The sequence below is a fragment of the Gigantopelta aegis genome, chromosome 11 (genome assembly GCF_016097555.1).
Source record: "Gigantopelta aegis isolate Gae_Host chromosome 11, Gae_host_genome, whole genome shotgun sequence".
Taxonomy (NCBI): Eukaryota; Metazoa; Mollusca; class Gastropoda; order Neomphalida; family Peltospiridae; genus Gigantopelta; species Gigantopelta aegis.
Window position 1 is genome coordinate 35074542 of NC_054709.1, and position 20127 is coordinate 35094668.

The window sequence follows — 20127 nt, forward strand, 5'->3', positions numbered from 1 at the left end:
GTGTATACTGAACACGTGTATTTCTACAACACGATGACGGTTCAGACGACTATAGTGTATACTGAACACGTGTATTTCTACAACACGATGACGGTTCAGACGACTATAGTGTATACTAAACACGTGTATTTCTACAACACGATGACGGTTCAGACGACTATAGTGTATACTAGTGTATACTAAACACGTGTATTTCTACAACACGATGACGGTTCATACGACTATAGTGTATACTGAACACGTGTATTTCTACAACACGATGACGGTTCAGACGACTATAGTGTATACTAAACACGTGTATTTCTACAACACGATGACGGTTCAGACGACTATAGCGTATACTGAACACGTGTATTTCTACAACACGATGACGGTTCAGACGACTATAGTGTATACTAAAAACGTGTATTTCTACAACACGATGACGGTTCAGACGACTATAGTGTATACTAAAAACGTGTATTTCTACAACACGATGACTGTTCAGACGACTATAGTGTATACTAGTGTATACTAAACACGTGTATTTCTACAACACAATGACTATAGTGTATACTAAACACGTGTATTTCTACAACACAATGACGGTTCAGACGACTATAGCGTATACTAAAAACGTGTATTTCTACAACACGATGACGGTTCAGACGACTATAGTGTATACTAAACACGTGTATTTCTACAACACAATGACTATAGTGTATACTAAACACGTGTATTTCTACAACACAATGACGGTTCAGACGACTATAGCGTATACTAAAAACGTGTATTTCTACAACACGATGACGGTTCAGACGACTATAGTGTATACTAAACACGTGTATTTCTACAACACGATGATGGTTCAGACGACTATAGTGTATACTGAACACGTGTATTTCTACTACGCAATGACAGTTCAGACGACTATAGTGTATACTAAACACGTGTATTTCTACAACACAATGACGGTTCAGACGACTATAGTGTATACTACAAACGTGTATTTCTACAACACAATGACGGTTCAGACGACTATAGTGAATACTAAACACGTGTATTTCTACAACACGATGACGGTTCAGACGACTATAGTGTATACTGAACACGTGTATTTCTACAACACAATGACTATAGTGTATACTGAACACGTGTATTTCTACAACACAATGACGGTTCAGACGACTATAGTGTATACTAAACACGTGTATTTCTACAACACGATGACGGTTCAGACGACTATAGTGTATACTAATCACGTGTATTTCTACAACGCAATGACGGTTCAGACGACTATAGTGTATACTAAACACGTGTATTTCTACAACGCAATGACGGTTCAGACGACTATAGTGTATACTAAACACGTGTATTTCTACAACGCAATGACCGTTCAGACGACTATAGTGTATACTAAACACGTGTATTTCTACAACACGATGACAGTTCAGACGACTATAGTGTATACTACAAACGTGTATTTCTACAACACGATGACGGTTCAGACGACTATAGTGTATACTACAAACGTGTATTTCTACAACTAAATGACGCTTGTTAAAACATTCCTTGACGCCATGTGCGCTTCACTTTTTTTCATGTTTTTTTTTTTTTTGAAGCAGATCAAATGAAAGGTATCACACTTGTTATGTTGTTTTATTATAATATGTTAACTTCATCACCAAAAGAAATCTCTTGATGTAATAAAATGGATATTTGCCTGGAAAACAATGCAAGGGGAAAAAACTCTTAGGTGCCTTTAGCATTGAGCGAAAGAAAAAAGAAAGACATGTTTTATTTAACGACGCATTCAACACATTTTATTTACGGTTATATGGCGTCAGACATATGGTTAAGGACCACACAGATTTTTGAGAGGAAACCCGCTGTCGCCACTACATGGGCTAGGCTACTCTTTCCGATTAGGAGCAAGGGATCTTTTATTTTCGCTTCCCAAAGGCAGGATAGCACAAACCATGGCCTTTGTTGAACCAGTTATGGATCACTAGTTGGTGCAAGTGGTTTACACCTACCCATTGAGCCTTGCGGTGCACTCACTCAGGGTTTGGAGTCGGTATCTGGATTAAAAATCCCATGCCTCGACTGGGATCCGAACACAGTACCTACCAGCCTGTAAACCGATGGCCTAACCACGACGCCACCGAGGCCGGTTTTTAGCATTGAGCGGAGCATGCGCTTATTATACTATACTCACTCTCATCGGAACTGGGAAGGGGCTGCGGTCCGTCGTTCGCTCGCTCGCTTGATCCCATTGTTGAACCGAAACCAGGCGGTGGTGGGGAATCCGACGGTCAGAGTCCACCGCCAGGACCCAGAGATTATATGATAAAGATATTATTACCGCCGTGAGAGAGAGAGAGAGAGAGAGGTATCTGAAGTAACACTGAGTAAATATATATTTTCTACCTTGTTCTCATACATAAAGATAAGTTATTAACATTAATCAATGACCTGTAAGTACATACTGTTATAGTTGCAAGTGTCATATTTTTCTCTTTTATATATTTTTTTTACATTCATTTGTGATAACTAAAACGTAATCAATGTCACATAAAGAAAATTCCAGTTCACTTGAGAATATTGTATTGCCATTCGTCATAAACAATAACACAAATAAATGAGAAAACCCCCCAACAAACAAACAACAAAAACCCAACGACAACACTAAAAAGACCACCGTATGTATCTATTAGTCCTCCATCAAAAATTGTGTCGTTAATCATCTATAGATTTCCATATATGTGTGTGTGCGTGTGTGTGATGGCGTATGTGTGTCTTTGTGCGTGTTTCCACCCATCCATCCATCTATCCATCCATTCATTCTTCCATCAATATATCCATCCATCCATCTATCCACCTGTTTTTTCTTCCGTCCATCTCTCTCTCTCTCTCTCTCTCTCTCTCTCTGTATGTCTATATTATATATATATATACATATATATATATATGTGTGTGTGTGTGTGTGTGTGTGTGATGGCGTGTTTGTGTATCTGCGTGTGTATGCGTATATATATGCGTGTATATATATATATATATATATATATATATATATATATATATATATATATATATATATATATATATATTATGGATCTGTATGTGTATGTGTCTATATGTGTGTGTCTGTGTGTATATGTGTGTATGTTTGTGTATATATGCGTGTGTGTCTGTGTCTGTGTGTGGTTTTGTGTGTTTGTGTGTGTGTGTGTGTGTGTGTGTGTTTCTGTGTGTGCGTGTGCTATTTGGGGGTTGTTGTTCTTGGTCTTGTTATTATTTTCTTAGGGGATGGGTTTTGTTCAAAAGCAACATAAAAAACATTGTTTCGGGGGTGGGGTATTCTTTAGCATTTTATTATTTGTCGAAAGCTGTTTATATTTTTGCAGATATAACCCACATCGTATTTAATTTCAAGTTATTTTCGTGCTTATATCCAATTAAGGTTCAAGCATGCTGTCCTGGGCACACACCTCAGCTATCTGGGCTGTCTGTCCAGAACAGTGGGTTAGTTCTTAGTTCTTAGAAGAGGGTGTATTAGCCTTACACCTACCCACTGAGCCCTAAAGAACTCACTCTGGGTTGGTACCGGGCTGCGAACCCTGTACCTACCAGCCAGTAGTCCGATGTCTTAATCACTACGTCACCGAAACCGGTTTAGTATTTTTCGAAAGCTGTTGAATATTTTTGTAGGCGAAGTAGACAGCAATATTTAATTTACGATCCAGGGGAGATCAACTGCAGTGTAGTAAGTAACACAGTTACCTTCCATGATCGCCCTTTTTAGAACTTAAAAACACTACCTTCTGACTTGGTGTTAATTTACATAAGCAAAATAACGCATGTGTGTATTTGCGTTCATATGAACAAATTACATATACTAATGGTACGTGTAATATTACATACTATGTAAAAATACACACGTGTATATTATGGTCTATATGAACGGGGCTTTTAATATTCGCGTTTACGTCAATGTCAGAGGGGTTCTGGGACACTTACCTATATATATATACTCTTCAAAAAAAGAAACGCAAAAGGGTACAAATGGGTTATAACTCCGATTTTATGTTTCCTACCGGTTCATGCTTTGTGAATATAAGGTCATTGCATGTCCCAAACACATTCCCACGGTTACATTCGATAAAACGCAGCTACTGTACAATAAAGTTCCAAAATGTGAATATTCGCTAAAACGCAGCCACGTGCAAACCATGTCACCACTGCACGTGCGTTGTCTGCACGTGCAACATGAACACCGACAGTATAAAAGTGCAGGGTGTTCGCTTGCCTGGCCTCTGTATCTGGCCGACAGTTGACAATCCAGGACAATCCACGTCTCAGTGAACCGCAGAGAAACAATGCCATCGGCCGACTAGACGCAGGCGAATCCAGAACGGCCGTTGCCAGGGCATTCCATGTGTCCCCAAGCACCATCTGTGGGACCGTTACCAGCAACATGGATCAACACGTGACCTCCCTAGATCCGGTCGACCACGGGTCACTACCCCTGGGCAGGACCGCTACATCCGGGTACGCCACCTTCGGGAACGATTGACTACTGCCACCTCCACAGCCGCAGCAATACCAGGTTTGCGCAGGATATCCGACCAGACCGTACGGAACCGCCTACGTGAGGTAGGAATTCGTGCCAGACGTCCAGTTCGAGGTGTCATCTTAACACCACAACACCGTCGACTCCGACTGCAGTGGTGCCAGATTCATCGACAATGGCCTCAACTGCGATGGAGACAGGTGTGGTTCAGTGACGAGTCCCGATTTCTGCTCCGACGTCATGATGGAAGATGTCGCGTGTATAGGCGTCGTGGTGAACGTTATGCGGCAAACTGCGTGCAGGAAGTGGACAGATTCGGCGGGGGTAGTGTCATGGTGTGGGCAGCCATCTCACACACTGGCAGAACTGACCTGGTCCACGTGCAGGGCAACCTGAATGCACAGGGCTACATTGACCAATCCTCCGGCCACACATCGTTCCAGTTATGGCCAACGCCAACGCAGTGTTCCAACATGACAACGCCAGGCCTCACACAGCACGTCTCACAACGGCTTTCCTACAGAACAACAACATTAATGTCCTTCCTTGGCCATCGACATCACCGGATTTGAACCCAATTGAGCATCTATGGGACGAGTTGGACCGACGCCTCCGACAGCGACAACCACAGCCCCAGACCCTGCCCAAGCTGGCAGCAGCCTTGCAGGCCGAGTGGGCCACCATCCCCCGGGACGTCATCCGTACTCTGGTTGCTTCAATGGGCAGGCGGTGCCAGGCAGTTGTCAACACACGCGGAGGCCACACCCGGTATTGACTCCAGATGACCTTGACCTTGGTGGTGTGTCCTTGGTGGTGTGTCCTATCACTTACTCACAATGGACTAGAGTGAATTGTGAACAATCCTGCAACATTTGGTAATTATCGGACTCACCATTCAATAATTAAATCAATTCTCCAAATGTTACGACAATGTGGTTTTGCGTTTCTTCTTTTGAAGAGTATATATATATAATTTTCCGGAAGTCGATATATGGCCGTAGCTTTTGTTTTGTTTCTTAATCCACACAGTGATCTTCCTTGTGTATCGCGTAGAGAAAAAGAGTCCGTTGGACCGGCCTCGGTGGTGTTGTGGTTAAGCCATCGGGCATAAGGCTGGTAGGTACAGGGTTCGCAGCCCGGTACCGGCTCCCACCCAGATCAAGGTCTAACGATTCAATGAGTACATATAGGTGAAAGACCACTACACCCTCTTCTCTCTCACCAACCATCTGTGACACCCAATAGCCGATATGTATTTTTGTGCTGGGGTGTCGTTAAACATTCATTCACTAACCACTGACAACTAACTCACTGTCCTGGACAAATAGCTGAGGTGTGTGTGCCCAGGACAGCGTACTTGAACCTTAATTGGATACAAGCACGAACATAAGTTGAAATGACTCGTTGGTTTTTTGCAGGCTAATTATTTGGAATATTGAAATAAATGTTTAAGCTTAGTAACGACCAAGGAGTTATCATTTTTATATTTACATTTTGTTTATAAACAATGAAACACTTTTTTGACTGAAGGATGTGTGACGTAGCCCAGTGGTAGAGCGTTCGATTGATGACCGGTCCGTCTCGGATCGATCGTCTTCAGTGGGCCCATTGGGCCATCTCTCGTTCTAGCCAGTGCATCAAGACTGATATATCAAAAGCAGTGGCACGTGCTATCCTGTCTATAGGATGGTGCATATAACAGATCCCTCACTACAAACAGACACATGTCTAAGACTATGTGTCAGAATTACCAAATGTCTGACTTCCAATAGCCGATGATTAATAAATCATGTCGTTGAACAAAACAAATCTTAACTGTAAAACAAACCCAACACACACATGCAAACACAACACACACATGCAAAACACACACACACACACACACACACACATACACACACAAATATATATATACATACACATACACAAATATAACCCACAAAAGTGCCTCTTTCAAAAGTGGTACGGCCATGCGCCGCCCCTGCAGTGGCGTAGGGAGGGAGCCCACGGGAACACGCCTCCACCCCCATCAAACGTTTTTTTTTAAACTATTTTATAAAATCATACATACACATGTATAGTGTGGGTCCCCCCCCCCCCCCATCCCAATATAAAATCCTGCCTACGCCAGTGAAGGGTACCAAGCCTAGAACGATAAAAGATGTGGGGCCAGTTATTTCATAATTAAGTACAGACGTTTTGTGCGTGCGTTCGTGTGTACACACACACACACACACACACACACACACACACTATGTGTAGACCGGTGTAGCATTTAATTTGCACTCCCCATTCATTATTATACGTATAATCTCCACGCCCCCAGTTACGATTATACGTGTAATACACACTCCCCTTGAATTATTTGAACTCCCCTAGTTATTAGTCCCCTACCGGTCCAACCTGAAGGGACTATAGGTTTCATCTATATTCTGTCTGTCTGTCTGTTCGTCTGTCCCAATTGTAGTTTTCCGAACCCCCCCCCCCCCCCCCCCCCCCCACCCAGTGCCTCAAGATACTGTGCAGAAATTTTGTGTATAGTTTTATAATGTACTATTATAGATCACGTTTGACGTTAATGACGATTTACCCTTGAACTTAGGAGATGCGAACATGCGTTTTCCGTCATTTTGTTTTGGCAATGCCTCAATATATTGAGGTGAAATTTTGTGAATAGCTTTATCATGTTCTGTTACGAATTAAGTTGGACTTTCATGACAATTTACCCATTTTTGACAGTTATGAACCTTGAGAATATTGTTTTATCATTTACTGTTACAGAGTAAGTTTAACTTTGATGGTGATGTACTCATTTTTATAGAGTTATGGCCCTTGAACTTAGGATATATGAAAATATTGTTTTATCATTTACTGTTACAGAGTAAGTTTAACTTTGATGGTGATGTACTCATTTTTATAGAGTTATGGCCCTTCAACTTGTGTTGTGCCGGTAGGTGACATGTATTGCTTTAGCAGGACTCTCAGAATGATTGTTTTTAATATACATGCTGAATAGATGAATACATTAATTGTCTTTTAAAAGAACTTTCGATTGAATGCTACTGAATTAATACAATCCACATTCATTATTATACATATAATCTACATTCCACATTCATTATTTAACATATAATCTCCACTCCACATTCATTATATATATATACACATAATCTCCACTCCACATTCATTACTATACATATAATCTACACTCCACATTCATTACTATACATATAATCTACACTCCACATTCATTACTATACATATAATCTACTCCACATTCATTACTATACATATAATCTACAATCTATTCTTCAGTCTTTATTCTACACATGCATTGTACACTTCTTTATTATGCATACAACGTACACTGCATTCATTAATATACATGTATTCTGCATTCCACAATTATATATATAACTACACTTTGCATTCATTACTGTACATATAAAACGGAATGTCTTGACTAGATTATGTGTATATTACTGAATGGTGAGTGTATATTATATGTATTATAATGAATGGGTAGTGTGTATTGTATGAATAAATAGTGTAGGTTATATGTATACTAAATTTAATTAATGCGAAGTGTACATTATATTATATGTATTATAATGAATGGGTAGTGTGTATTGTATGAATAAATAGTGTAGGTTATATGTATACTAAATTTAATTAATGTGAAGTGAGTGCATATTATACGTATTATAATGAATGGGTAGTGTGTATTGTATGAATAAATAGTGTAGGTTATATGTATACTAAATTTAATTAATGCGAAGTGTACATTATATTATACGTATTATAATGAATGGGTAGTGTGTATTGTATGAATAAATAGTGTAGGTTATATGTATACTAAATTTAATTAATGTGAAGTGTACATTATATTATACGTATTATAATGAATGGGTAGTGTGTATTGTATGAATAAATAGTGTAGGTTATATGTATACTAAATTTAATTAATGTGAAGTGAGTGCATATTATACGTATTATAATGAATGGGTAGTGTGTATTGTATGAATAAATAGTGTAGGTTATATGTATACTAAATTTAATTAATGTGAAGTGTACATTATATTATATGTATTATAATGAATGGGTAGTGTGTATTGTATGAATAAATAGTGTAGGTTATATGTATACTAAATTTAATTAATGTGAAGTGAGTGCATATTATACGTATTATAATGAATGGGTAGTGTGTATTGTATGAATAAATAGTGTAGGTTATATGTATACTAAATTTAATTAATGTGAAGTGTACATTATATTATACATATTATAATGAATGGGTAGTGTGTATTGTATGAATAAATAGTGTAGGTTATATGTATACTAAATTTAATTAATGTGAAGTGTACATTATATTATATGTATTATAATGAATGGTGAGTATAGATTACATCAATAATAACGAATGAAAAGTGGAGATTATATGTATAATAACGAATGGGAAATGGAGATTATATGTATAATAACGAATGAGAAGTGGAGGTTATATGTATAATAATGAATGAGAAGTGGAGATTATATGTATAGTAACAAATGGGAAGTGGAGATTATATGTACAATAACGAATGAGAAGTGGAGATTATATGTATAATAACGAATAGGAAGTGGAGATTATATGTATAATAATGAATGTAGAAAGGCTAATACGTGTACATGTATAATGAACGAGTAGGGTAGGTTATATTATATGAGTGCAAATTATAGGTATATTTAAAAACACAAAGTGTCATTTGGCAGGATTTTGATAACAAACATTATAATAACACGTCATTTTATAAACTCCATGTGCTTTTTTAACAATATAAATAGGCTATCCCACAATTCTCACTTCGGCAAAGGTTAAACAGTAGGGACAATTCGGCCTGTTACATTCTCAGAAACCGAAAGTAGTCGACATTTTCCGAATGAGAAAAAAAGGGTAGAGTTACTTCCCTTATGTTATTTTGACAAAAGAGGATTGATTTTTTTTATGCTTACAAAAATGTCATTTAACAGGAGAAACTGTCTCCCACACAGGTGAAAGGAGATTTGATCAAATACCGGGAGACTCCCGCGGAATCCGGGAGGGTTGACAGGTCTGGTAATGGATGGGGAGTATAATAGTGTATATTACATGTATAATAATGGATGGGAAGTGCAGGTTATATACATAGTAATGAATAGGGATTAAATAATATATGTATTGTAATTAATGGGATGTATAGATTATATGTATAATAATGAATGGGTAATGTAACAGTGTATATTACATGTATAATAATGAATGGGGAGTGCAGGTTATATACATAGTAATGAATAGGGATTAAATAATATATGTATAGTAATGGGTTGGGAGTGTAATAGTGTATATTATATGTATAATAATGGATGGGGAATGTAATAGTGTATATTACATGTATAATAATGAATGGGGAGTGCAGGTTATATACATAGTAATGAATAGGGATTAAATAATATATGTATAGTAATGGGTTGGGAGTGTAATAGTGTATATTATATGTATAATAATGGATGGGGAATGTAATAGTGTATATTACATGTATAATAATGAATGGGGAGTGCAGGTTATATACATAGTAATGAATAGGGATTAAATAATATATGTATAGTAATGGGTTGGGAGTGTAATAGTGTATATTATATGTATAATAATGGATGGGGAATGTAATAGTGTATATTACATGTATAATAATGAATGGGGAGTGCAGGTTATATACATAGTAATGAATAGGGATTAAATAATATATGTATAGTAATGGGTTGGGAGTGTAATAGTGTATATTATATGTATAATAATGGATGGGGAATGTAATAGTGTATATTACATGTATAATAATGAATGGGGAGTGCAGGTTATATACATAGTAATGAATAAGGATTAAATAATATATGTATAGTAATGGGTTGGGAGTGTAATAGTGTATATTATATGTATAATAATGAATGGGGAGTGCAGGTTATATACATAGTAATGAATAGGGATTAAATAATATATGTATAGTAATGGGTTGGGAGTGTAATAGTGTATATTATATGTATAATAATGAATGGGGAGTGCAGGTTATATACATAGTAATGAATAGGGATTAAATAATATATGTATAGTAATGGGTTGGGAGTGTAATAGTGTATATTATATGTATAATAATGGATGGGGAATGTAATAGTGTATATTACATGTATAATAATGAATGGGGAGTGCAGGTTATATACATAGTAATGAATAGGGATTAAATAATATATGTATAGTAATGGGTTGGGAGTGTAATAGTGTATATTATATGTATAATAATGGATGGGGAATGCAGGTTATATACATAGTAATGAATAGGGATTAAATAATATATGTATAGTAATGGGTTGGGAGTGTAATGGTGTATATTACATGTATAATAATGAATGGGGAGTGCAGGTTATATACATAGTAATGAATAGGGATTAAATAATATATGTATAGTAATGGGTTGGGAGTGTAATAGTGTATATTACATGTATAATAATGAATGGGGAGTGCAGGTTATATACATAGTAATGAATAGGGATTAAATAATATATGTATAGTAATGGGTTGGGAGTGTAATAGTGTATATTACATGTATAATAATGAATGGGGAGTGTAATAGTGTATATTACATGTATAATAATGGATGGGGAGTGTAATAGTGTATATTACATGTATAATAATGGATGGGGAGTGTAATAGTGTATATTACATGTATAATAATGGATGGGGAGTGTAATAGTGTATATTACATGTATAATAATGGATGGGGAGTGTAATAGTGTATATTACATGTATAATAATGGATGGGGAGTGTAATAGTGTATATTACATGTATAATAATGGATGGGGAGTGTAATAGTGTATATTACATGTATAATAATGGATGGGGAGTGTAATAGTGTATATTACATGTATAATAATGGATGGGGAGTGTAATAGTGTATATTACATGTATAATATTGGATGAGGAATGTAATAGTGTATATTACATGTATAATAATGGATGGGGGATGTAATAGTGTATATTACATGTATAATAATGAATGGGGAGTGCAGGTTATATACATAGTAATGAATAGGGATTAAATAATATATGTATAATAATGGGTTGGGAGTGTAATATTATATCATCATATGTAATTGATCGGATGGATCACAGAATCTCTTCGCCCAAGTCTCGTTTCCAATTAATATGACAGGAATTACGTAAAGATAACATTGAAAAGCTTGGTTTTAAACATGTTCATATTTTACAACCAAAAATGCATTACTTCAAATCCACCCTACCCCATTTAAGTGCCACCATGTACCCAGCATCATTGCTGTATTCTTTGTTCATATCAGGGATGGTTTAAAAACATTCATATTTTCTAATGTAAAGGAAGTTGTAGATGATCTGAAATTTTCTGTTGAAAATAGAAAATTATTATACTTAACAAAACAGAAGAATTTATGAATATCAGCATATAAAACAATAATATACACATGCCATAGATTAGATCTATACTGTAGTTGTAACTAATGATACTAATCATGTATACAATAAAGTTTCATTCATGATTATCTTGATGCACAAGGGGCGGAACATAGCCCAGTGGTAAAGCGCTCGTCTGATGCGCGGTTGGTCTAGGATTGATCCTCGTTGGTGGGCCCAATCAGTTATTTTTCGTTCTAGCCAATGCGCCACGACTTATAAATCAAAGGCCATGGTATGTACTATCATGTCTTTGAGATGGTACATATAAAAAAGCCCTTGCTACAAATGGAAAATTGTAGCGGGCTTACTAAATCTAAGACTATGTCAAAATTACCAAATGTTTTACATCCTATGTTCGATCATTAATACATCGGTATGCTCTTGTGGTGTCGTTAAAACATTTTTCCTAAGAACAGTGAGTAGATGTTATAAAATTTAAGTGTGTGATAATAAATAGATTATTATACACATACCTGTAACTCGCATTGCTTATTACACATCTATTAAATCTATACTCCATGTTCATTATTACACATGTAATAACACTATACTCCATGTTCATTATTACACATGTAATAACTCTATACTCCATGTTCATTATTACACATCTAATAACTCTATACTCCATGTTCATTATTACACATGTAATAACTCTATACTCCATGTTCATTATTACACATCTATTAAATCTATACTCCATGTTCATTATTACACATGTAATAACTCTATACTCCATGTTCATTATTACACATCTATTAAATCTATACTCCATGTTCATTATTACACATCTAATAACTCTATACTCCATGTTCATTATTACACATCTATTAAATCTATACTCCATGTTCATTATTACACATGTAATAACTCTATACTCCATGTTCATTATTACACATCTAATAACTCTATACTCCATGTTCATTATTACACATGTAATAAATCTATACTCCATGTTCATTATTACACATGTAATAAATCTATACTCCATGTTCATTATTACACATCTATTAAATATATACTCCATGTTCATTATTATACATATAATCTACACTACCAATTCATTATTACACAGGTAATAAATCTATACTCCATGCTTATTATTACACATGTAATAAATCTATACTCCATGTTCATGATTACACATGTAATAAATCTATACTCCATGTTCATTATTACACATCTAATAACTCTATACTCCATGTTCATTATTACACATGTAATAACTCTATACTCCATGTTCATTATTACACATGTAATAAATCTATACTCCATGTTCATTATTACACATCTAATAACTCTATACTCCATGTTCATTATTACACATGTAATAACTCTATACTCCATGTTCATTATTACACATGTAATAAATCTATACTCCATGTTCATTATTACACATGTAATAAATCTATACTCCATGTTCATTATTACACATCTAATAACTCTATACTCCATGTTCATTATTACACATGTAATAACTCTATACTCCATGTTCATTATTACACATGTAATAACTCTATACTCCATGTTCATTATTACACATGTAATAACTCTATACTCCATGTTCATTATTACACATCTATTAAATCTATACTCCATGTTCATTATTACACATGTAATAACTCTATACTCCATGTTCATTATTACACATGTAATAAATCTATACTCCATGTTCATTATTACACATCTAATAACTCTATACTCCATGTTCATTATTACACATGTAATAACTCTATACTCCATGTTCATTATTACACATGTAATAACTCTATACTCCATGTTCATTATTACACATGTAATAACTCTATACTCCATGTTCATTATTACACATGTAATAACTCTATACTCCATGTTCATTATTACACATCTATTAAATCTATACTCCATGTTCATTATTACACATGTAATAAATCTATACTCCATGTTCATTATTACACATCTAATAACTCTATACTCCATGTTCATTATTACACATCTAATAACTCTATACTCCATGTTCATTATTACACATCTAATAACTCTATACTCCATGTTCATTATTACACATCTAATAAATCTATACTCCATGTTCATTATTACACATCTAATAACTCTATACTCCATGTTCATTATTACACATCTAATAAATCTATACTCCATGTTCATTATTACACATGTAATAAATCTATACTCCATGTTCATTATTACACATGTAATAAATCTATACTCCATGTTCATTATTACACATGTAATAAATCTATACTCCATGTTCATTATTATACATATAATCTACACTACCAATTCATTATTACACAGGTAATAAATCTATATTCCATGCTTATTATTACACATGTAATAACTCTATACTCCATGTTCATTATTACACATGTAATAACTCTATACTCCATGTTCATTATTACACATCTAATAACTCTATACTCCATGTTCATTATTACACATGTAATAAATCTATACTCCATGTTCATTATTACACATGTAATAAATCTATACTCCATGTTCATTATTATACATATAATCTACACTACCAATTCATTATTATACACAAATCTAAACTCCACATTCATTGTTATACATATACACCTACTCCCAACATTCATTATTATACACACACAAATCTAAACTCCACATTCATTGTTATACATATACACCTACTCCCAACATTCATTATTATACACACACAAATCTAAACTCCACATTCATTGTTATACATATACACCTACTCCCAACATTCATTATTATACACAAATCTAAACTCCACATTCATTGTTATACATATACATGTACACCTACTCCCAACATTCATTATTATACATATAATCTGCACTCCCCGTTCATTACTATACATATAACCTATTCTCCCCATTCATTACTATACATATAACCTACACTTTCCATTCATTACTATACGTATAATCTGCACTCCCCATTTATTATTACACATATTATCTACACTCCCCATCCATTACTATACATATAATCTGCATTTCCCATTCATTAGTATACATATAATATACACTCCCCATTCATTATTATCAATTGACAATCCTGCCAAATGGCATGTTGTGTTTTTCAATACACATATAATCTGTACTCCCCATTCATCATTAATATTAGCTCTGTAATAGTATATGGTAAAGCTCAGTATCTTGAGACATTGCAACAACAAAGTCTGGAAAACAAATGTCTGTATCTCCTAAATTTAAGGGCCATAACTCTGTCAAAAATAGTAAATCGTCAAGAAAGTCAAACTTGATCTGTAATGGTACACTATAAAGCTATACGTAAAATTTCAGCTCAGTATGTTGAGGCATTGGGGGAGTGGGAAAGTCCGGAAAACAAATTTCCATATTCCCTATATTCAAGGACCATAGTTCACAATTTGTAAATCGTTAAGAAAGTCAAACTTGATCTGTAATAGTACATGTTAAAATTATATACCAAATTTCAGCTCAATATCTCTAGGCATTGTGGGGAAAAACATCAGAAACCTTTAAGTATGACAGTGGTCACCTTTTAAACAATGACGGTAGTTCCCCAGTAATTAGGACACCACCGAAAGTGTTATGAAATAATCGCGCCTCTTTGAAAGCTTAATAAACAACAAACAACAAGTGTAGGTAGCAAGATAAATAGAGGTTATTACCAGTGTTTTTCGGCATCGTCAATATCATATATTAGGAATAAAAACTGTATTATGCGAGCCTCTGGTGATATTGACGATACTGAAATGTATGAGGGTAATAATCTCTTTATCATATTATCTCAAGCTTAATACGTGTTTTTGTAAACTGTACACGCAACTTTAATTCCAGTCCGCCATTACTAAATATTCAAATGACGTAAGAATATGTGGTGCGGTGTATTTTTGAATGGAAATGATGTCAAACTCGAATGACATCATTTTGGATGTCCTTACATCAAAATAAAGTTATGCCTAACGGTTGTTTTTTTCTGAACGCTGGACAGCTTTCAGTGTCAAATTGCTATTGAAATGTTTTTATTTGATGACTATGAATGCATACGTCAATCATGGAGTGTCACCCAAGTACATTTGCTTAAATGTCAATAAACCTAGTGCCAAGACCTCGACTAATTTACATCTAATTTGTAAAGTTATCAAATTCTTAAAGTATGTGATCTGAAAAATATCACATACTTTGATTGCACTGAAAATGTAAGATATTAAATGATAAATTCAATTATTTGTGTGTGTTCATACCTGCATTGCATCATACCGATCTGTCTAAAACAATAAATTCAGATCCCTATTTTATGTGATATTAATCAATAAAATAATGTTATTTATTCTGCTTGTTGTTTTAAATGCGTTCTGAACTGAACACATATTTTTATTACAATCAAATGTTAATATCCCACTTTCAAAAGTCAGGACTGAACTTGTGTCCTGCTTCTCACAGGTAGGTAGGTAACTAGGTTAACGTGCTTATACACCACTTCCTACGTTTTACAAAAAGTCACTTTATTAATAACTGGGATATTATTTTTTATTTTTAATACTATAATGTTTATGCATTTGTTTTATATACTGTGTATTAATAGTGTGCCATGATTGTGGACCTTTAAATATGAAGTAACGGATCTCGTCGGGAGTGACTGTCATACAGATGAGGCACTATAGATAGAGATTCATGGAATCACCACTATTTTGCCAAATGCCAGTTCAACATTGTGCTGAGATACGGCCCTAATCATGTATTACGGTTTAGTCATGGATATTTACTATAAACCTTGGTTAAACCCTTACCAATGCCAAATGATATTGTAAAACATTCTAAAATAATAACACATGGGCTTCTAATCATAATAAACATTTATTAATTGTATATTTCGTTGTTATTCTTGCCATTTCAAGGTAACATGTTAATTTTATCCCCTCTTTCCTTTTAGTTGCATGTATTCAGATATGGCTTAGCCAGAATGTTATATTAGAGGGCACCCCCGTGTATTTTACACTTTTATGGCTTAGCCAGAATGTTATATTAGAGGGCACCCCCGTGTATTTTACACTTTTATGGCTTAGCCAGAATGTTATATTAGAGGGCACCCCCGTGTATTTTACACTTTTATGGCTTAGCCAGAATGTTATATTAGAGGGCACCCCCGTGTATTTTACACTTTTATGGCTTAGCCAGAATGTTATATTAGAGGGCACCCCCGTGTATTTTACACTTTTATGGCTTAGCCAGAATATTATATTAGAGGGCACCCCCATGTATTTTACACTTTCATGGCTTAGCCAGAATATTATATTAGAGGGCACCCCCGTGTATTTTACTTTCATGGCTTAGCCAGAATATTATATTAGAGGGCACCCCCGTGTATTTTACACTTTTATGGCTTAGCCAGAATGTTATATTAGAGGGCACCCCCGTGTATTTTACACTTTTATGGCTTAGCCAGAATGTTATATTAGAGGGCACCCCCGTGTATTTTACACTTTTATGGCTTAGCCAGAATATTATATTAGAGGGCACCCCCGTGTATTTTACACTTTCATGGCTTAGCCAGAATATTATATTAGAGGGCACCCCCGTGTATTTTACTTTCATGGCTTAGCCAGAATATTATATTAGAGGGCACCCCCGTGTATTTTACACTTTCATGGCTTAGCCAGAATATTATATCAGAGGGCATCGCCGTGTAGTTTACACTTTTATGGCTTAGCCAGAATATTATATCAGAGGGCACCCCTGTGTATTTTACACTTTTATGGCTTAGCCAGAATATTATATCAGAGGGCACCCCCGTGTATTTTACACTTTTAGGCATTGACAAACAAATATAAAAGGTTGGTGACCCGCTACAGATTTTGTATGGACATACAATGTATGTGATTACTATAGGCGCAACAGTTACTTGCCAGAGGTGATCACTACATCCATTGCAGTTACCCCAGATGTTGAAGTAGCAGAGGTGACCACTACAGCCTCTGCAATCAGTCCAGATGTTGCAGTACCAGAGGTGATCACTACAGCCACCCCAGATGTTGCAGTACCAGAGGTGATCACTACAGCCACCCCAGATGTTGCAGTACCAGAGGTGATCACTACAGCTGCTGTAGTCACCCCAGATGTTGCAGTACCAGAGGTGATCACTACAGCCACCCCAGATGTTGCAGTACCAGAGGTGATCACTACAGCCACCCCAGATGTTGCAGTACCAGAGGTGATCACTACAGCTGCTGTAGTCACCCCAGTTGTTGCAGTGCCAGAGGTGATCATTACAGCCGCTGTATTTACCCCAGATGTTGCCGTATTAGAGGTGATCACTACAGCCACCCCAGATGTTGCAGTACCAGAGGTGATCACTACAGCCGCTGTAGTCACCCCAGATATTGCAGTACCAGAGGTGATCACTACAGCCGCTGTAGTCACCCCAGATGTTGCAGTACCAGAGGTGATCACTACAGCCGCTGTAGTCACCCCAGATGTTGCAGTACCAGAGGTGATCACTACAGCCGCTGTAGTCACCCCAGATGTTGCAGTACCAGAGGTGATCACTACAGCCGCTGTAGTCACCCCAGATGTTGCAGTACCAGAGGTGATCACTACAGCCACTGTAGTCACCCCAGATGTTGCAGTATCAGAGGTGATCACTTCAGCCGTTGCAGTTACCCCAAATGGTTGTAGTGCCAGAGGTGATCACTTCAGCCGTTGTAGTTACCCCAGATGTTGCAGTACCAGAGTTGATCACTACAGCCACCCCAGATGTTGTAGTGCCAGAGGTGATCACTACAGCCACCCCAGATGTTGTAGTGCCAGAGTTGATCACTACAGCCACCCCAGATGTTGTAGTACCAGAGGTGATCACTACAGCCACCCCAGATGTTGCAGTACCAGAGTTGATCACTACAGCCACCCCAGATGTTGTAGTGCCAGAGGTGATCACTACAGCCGCTGCAGTCACCCCAGATGTTGCAGTGCCAGAGGTGATCACTACAGCCGCTGCAGTCACCCCAGATGTTATCACTACAGCCGCTGCAGTTACCCCAGATGTTGCAGTACCAGAGGTGATCACTACAGCTGCTGTAGTTACCCCAGATGTTGCAGTGCCAGAGGTGATCACTACAGCCACCCCATATGTTGCAGTGCCAGAGGTGATCACTACAGCCGCTGCAGTTACTCCAGATGTTGCAGTGCCAGAGGTGATCACTACAGCCGCTGTAGTCACCCCAGATGCTGCTGCAGTCACTGCAGATGTTGTGGTGCCAGAGGTGATCACTACAGCTGCTGCAGTCACCCCAGATGTTGCAGTACCAGAGGTGATCACTACAGCCACCCCAGATGTTGCAGTATCAGAGGTGATCACTACAGCCGCTGCAGTCACTCCAGATGTTGCAGTATCAGAGGTGATCACTATAGCCACCCCAGATGTTGCAGTACCAGAGGTGATTACTACATCCGGTGCAGTCACTCCAGATGTTGCAGTGCCAGTGGTGATCACTACAGCCACCCCAGATGTTGCAGTATCAGAGGTGATCACTACAGCCGTTGCAGTCACCCCAGATGTTGCAGTATCAGAGGTGATCACTACAGCCGATGCAGTCACTCCAGATGTTGCAGTATCAGAGATGATCACTGCAGCCACTGCAGTCACTCCAGATGTTGCAGTATCAGAGATGATCACTGCAGCCGGTGCAGTCACTCCAGATGTTGCAGTATCAGAGGTAATCAATTCAGCCGTTCCATCGCACTTTAAGTGGAAGTGGAGACAGATGAACAGGTTTACGACAGTTCATGCATTCTTAAGAAAATCAAGCCCACCCTAAATGACAGCAAATATGCACTATTCAACCGGACTCTTTGAGAAGTACAGGCAGGAACTATGTGCTTCTTACTATTCAACCGGACTCTTTGAGAAGTACAGGCAGGAACAATAAATGGCTGAGGATATGTTCACTTAGTTACAATTCGTTTTAACAACAAGTTTGATGATGTTACCTACAAGTAAATTGATGTTACCTTCGAATACATTAAATACAAACATTATTTCAGAACTTTTGGCATTTGTATTTTGAACTAAATAAACAAACATGTCAGTTGATATATTTTTCTAATAATG

The 20127-nt window shown here is 36.7% G+C and overlaps 1 protein-coding gene across 1 annotated transcript; it reads left to right on the forward strand.

The window, feature by feature from the left end:
• The first annotated feature begins 581 nt into the window (after positions 1-581).
• On the forward strand, positions 582-19834 carry LOC121385154 (calphotin-like). The gene is made up of 3 exons (XM_041515691.1): positions 582-1498; positions 17910-18703; positions 18744-19834. Exons 1-3 carry the CDS (start codon positions 582-584, stop codon positions 19832-19834), a joined length of 2802 nt encoding a protein of 933 aa, XP_041371625.1.
• The last annotated feature ends 293 nt before the right edge of the window (positions 19835-20127 follow it).

Excerpts from the sequence above, each read along its gene's own strand:
- LOC121385154 (XM_041515691.1), top strand. The coding sequence starts at position 582 with ATGACGGTTCAGACGACTATAGCGTATACTAAAAACGTGTATTTCTAC. Across the intron at positions 1,499-17,909 it reads ACGGTTCAGACGACTATAGT|GCGCAACAGTTACTTGCCAG; the intron begins GTATACTACAAA and ends TGATTACTATAG. Across the intron at positions 18,704-18,743 it reads AAATGGTTGTAGTGCCAGAG|TACCAGAGTTGATCACTACA; the intron begins GTGATCACTTCA and ends CAGATGTTGCAG.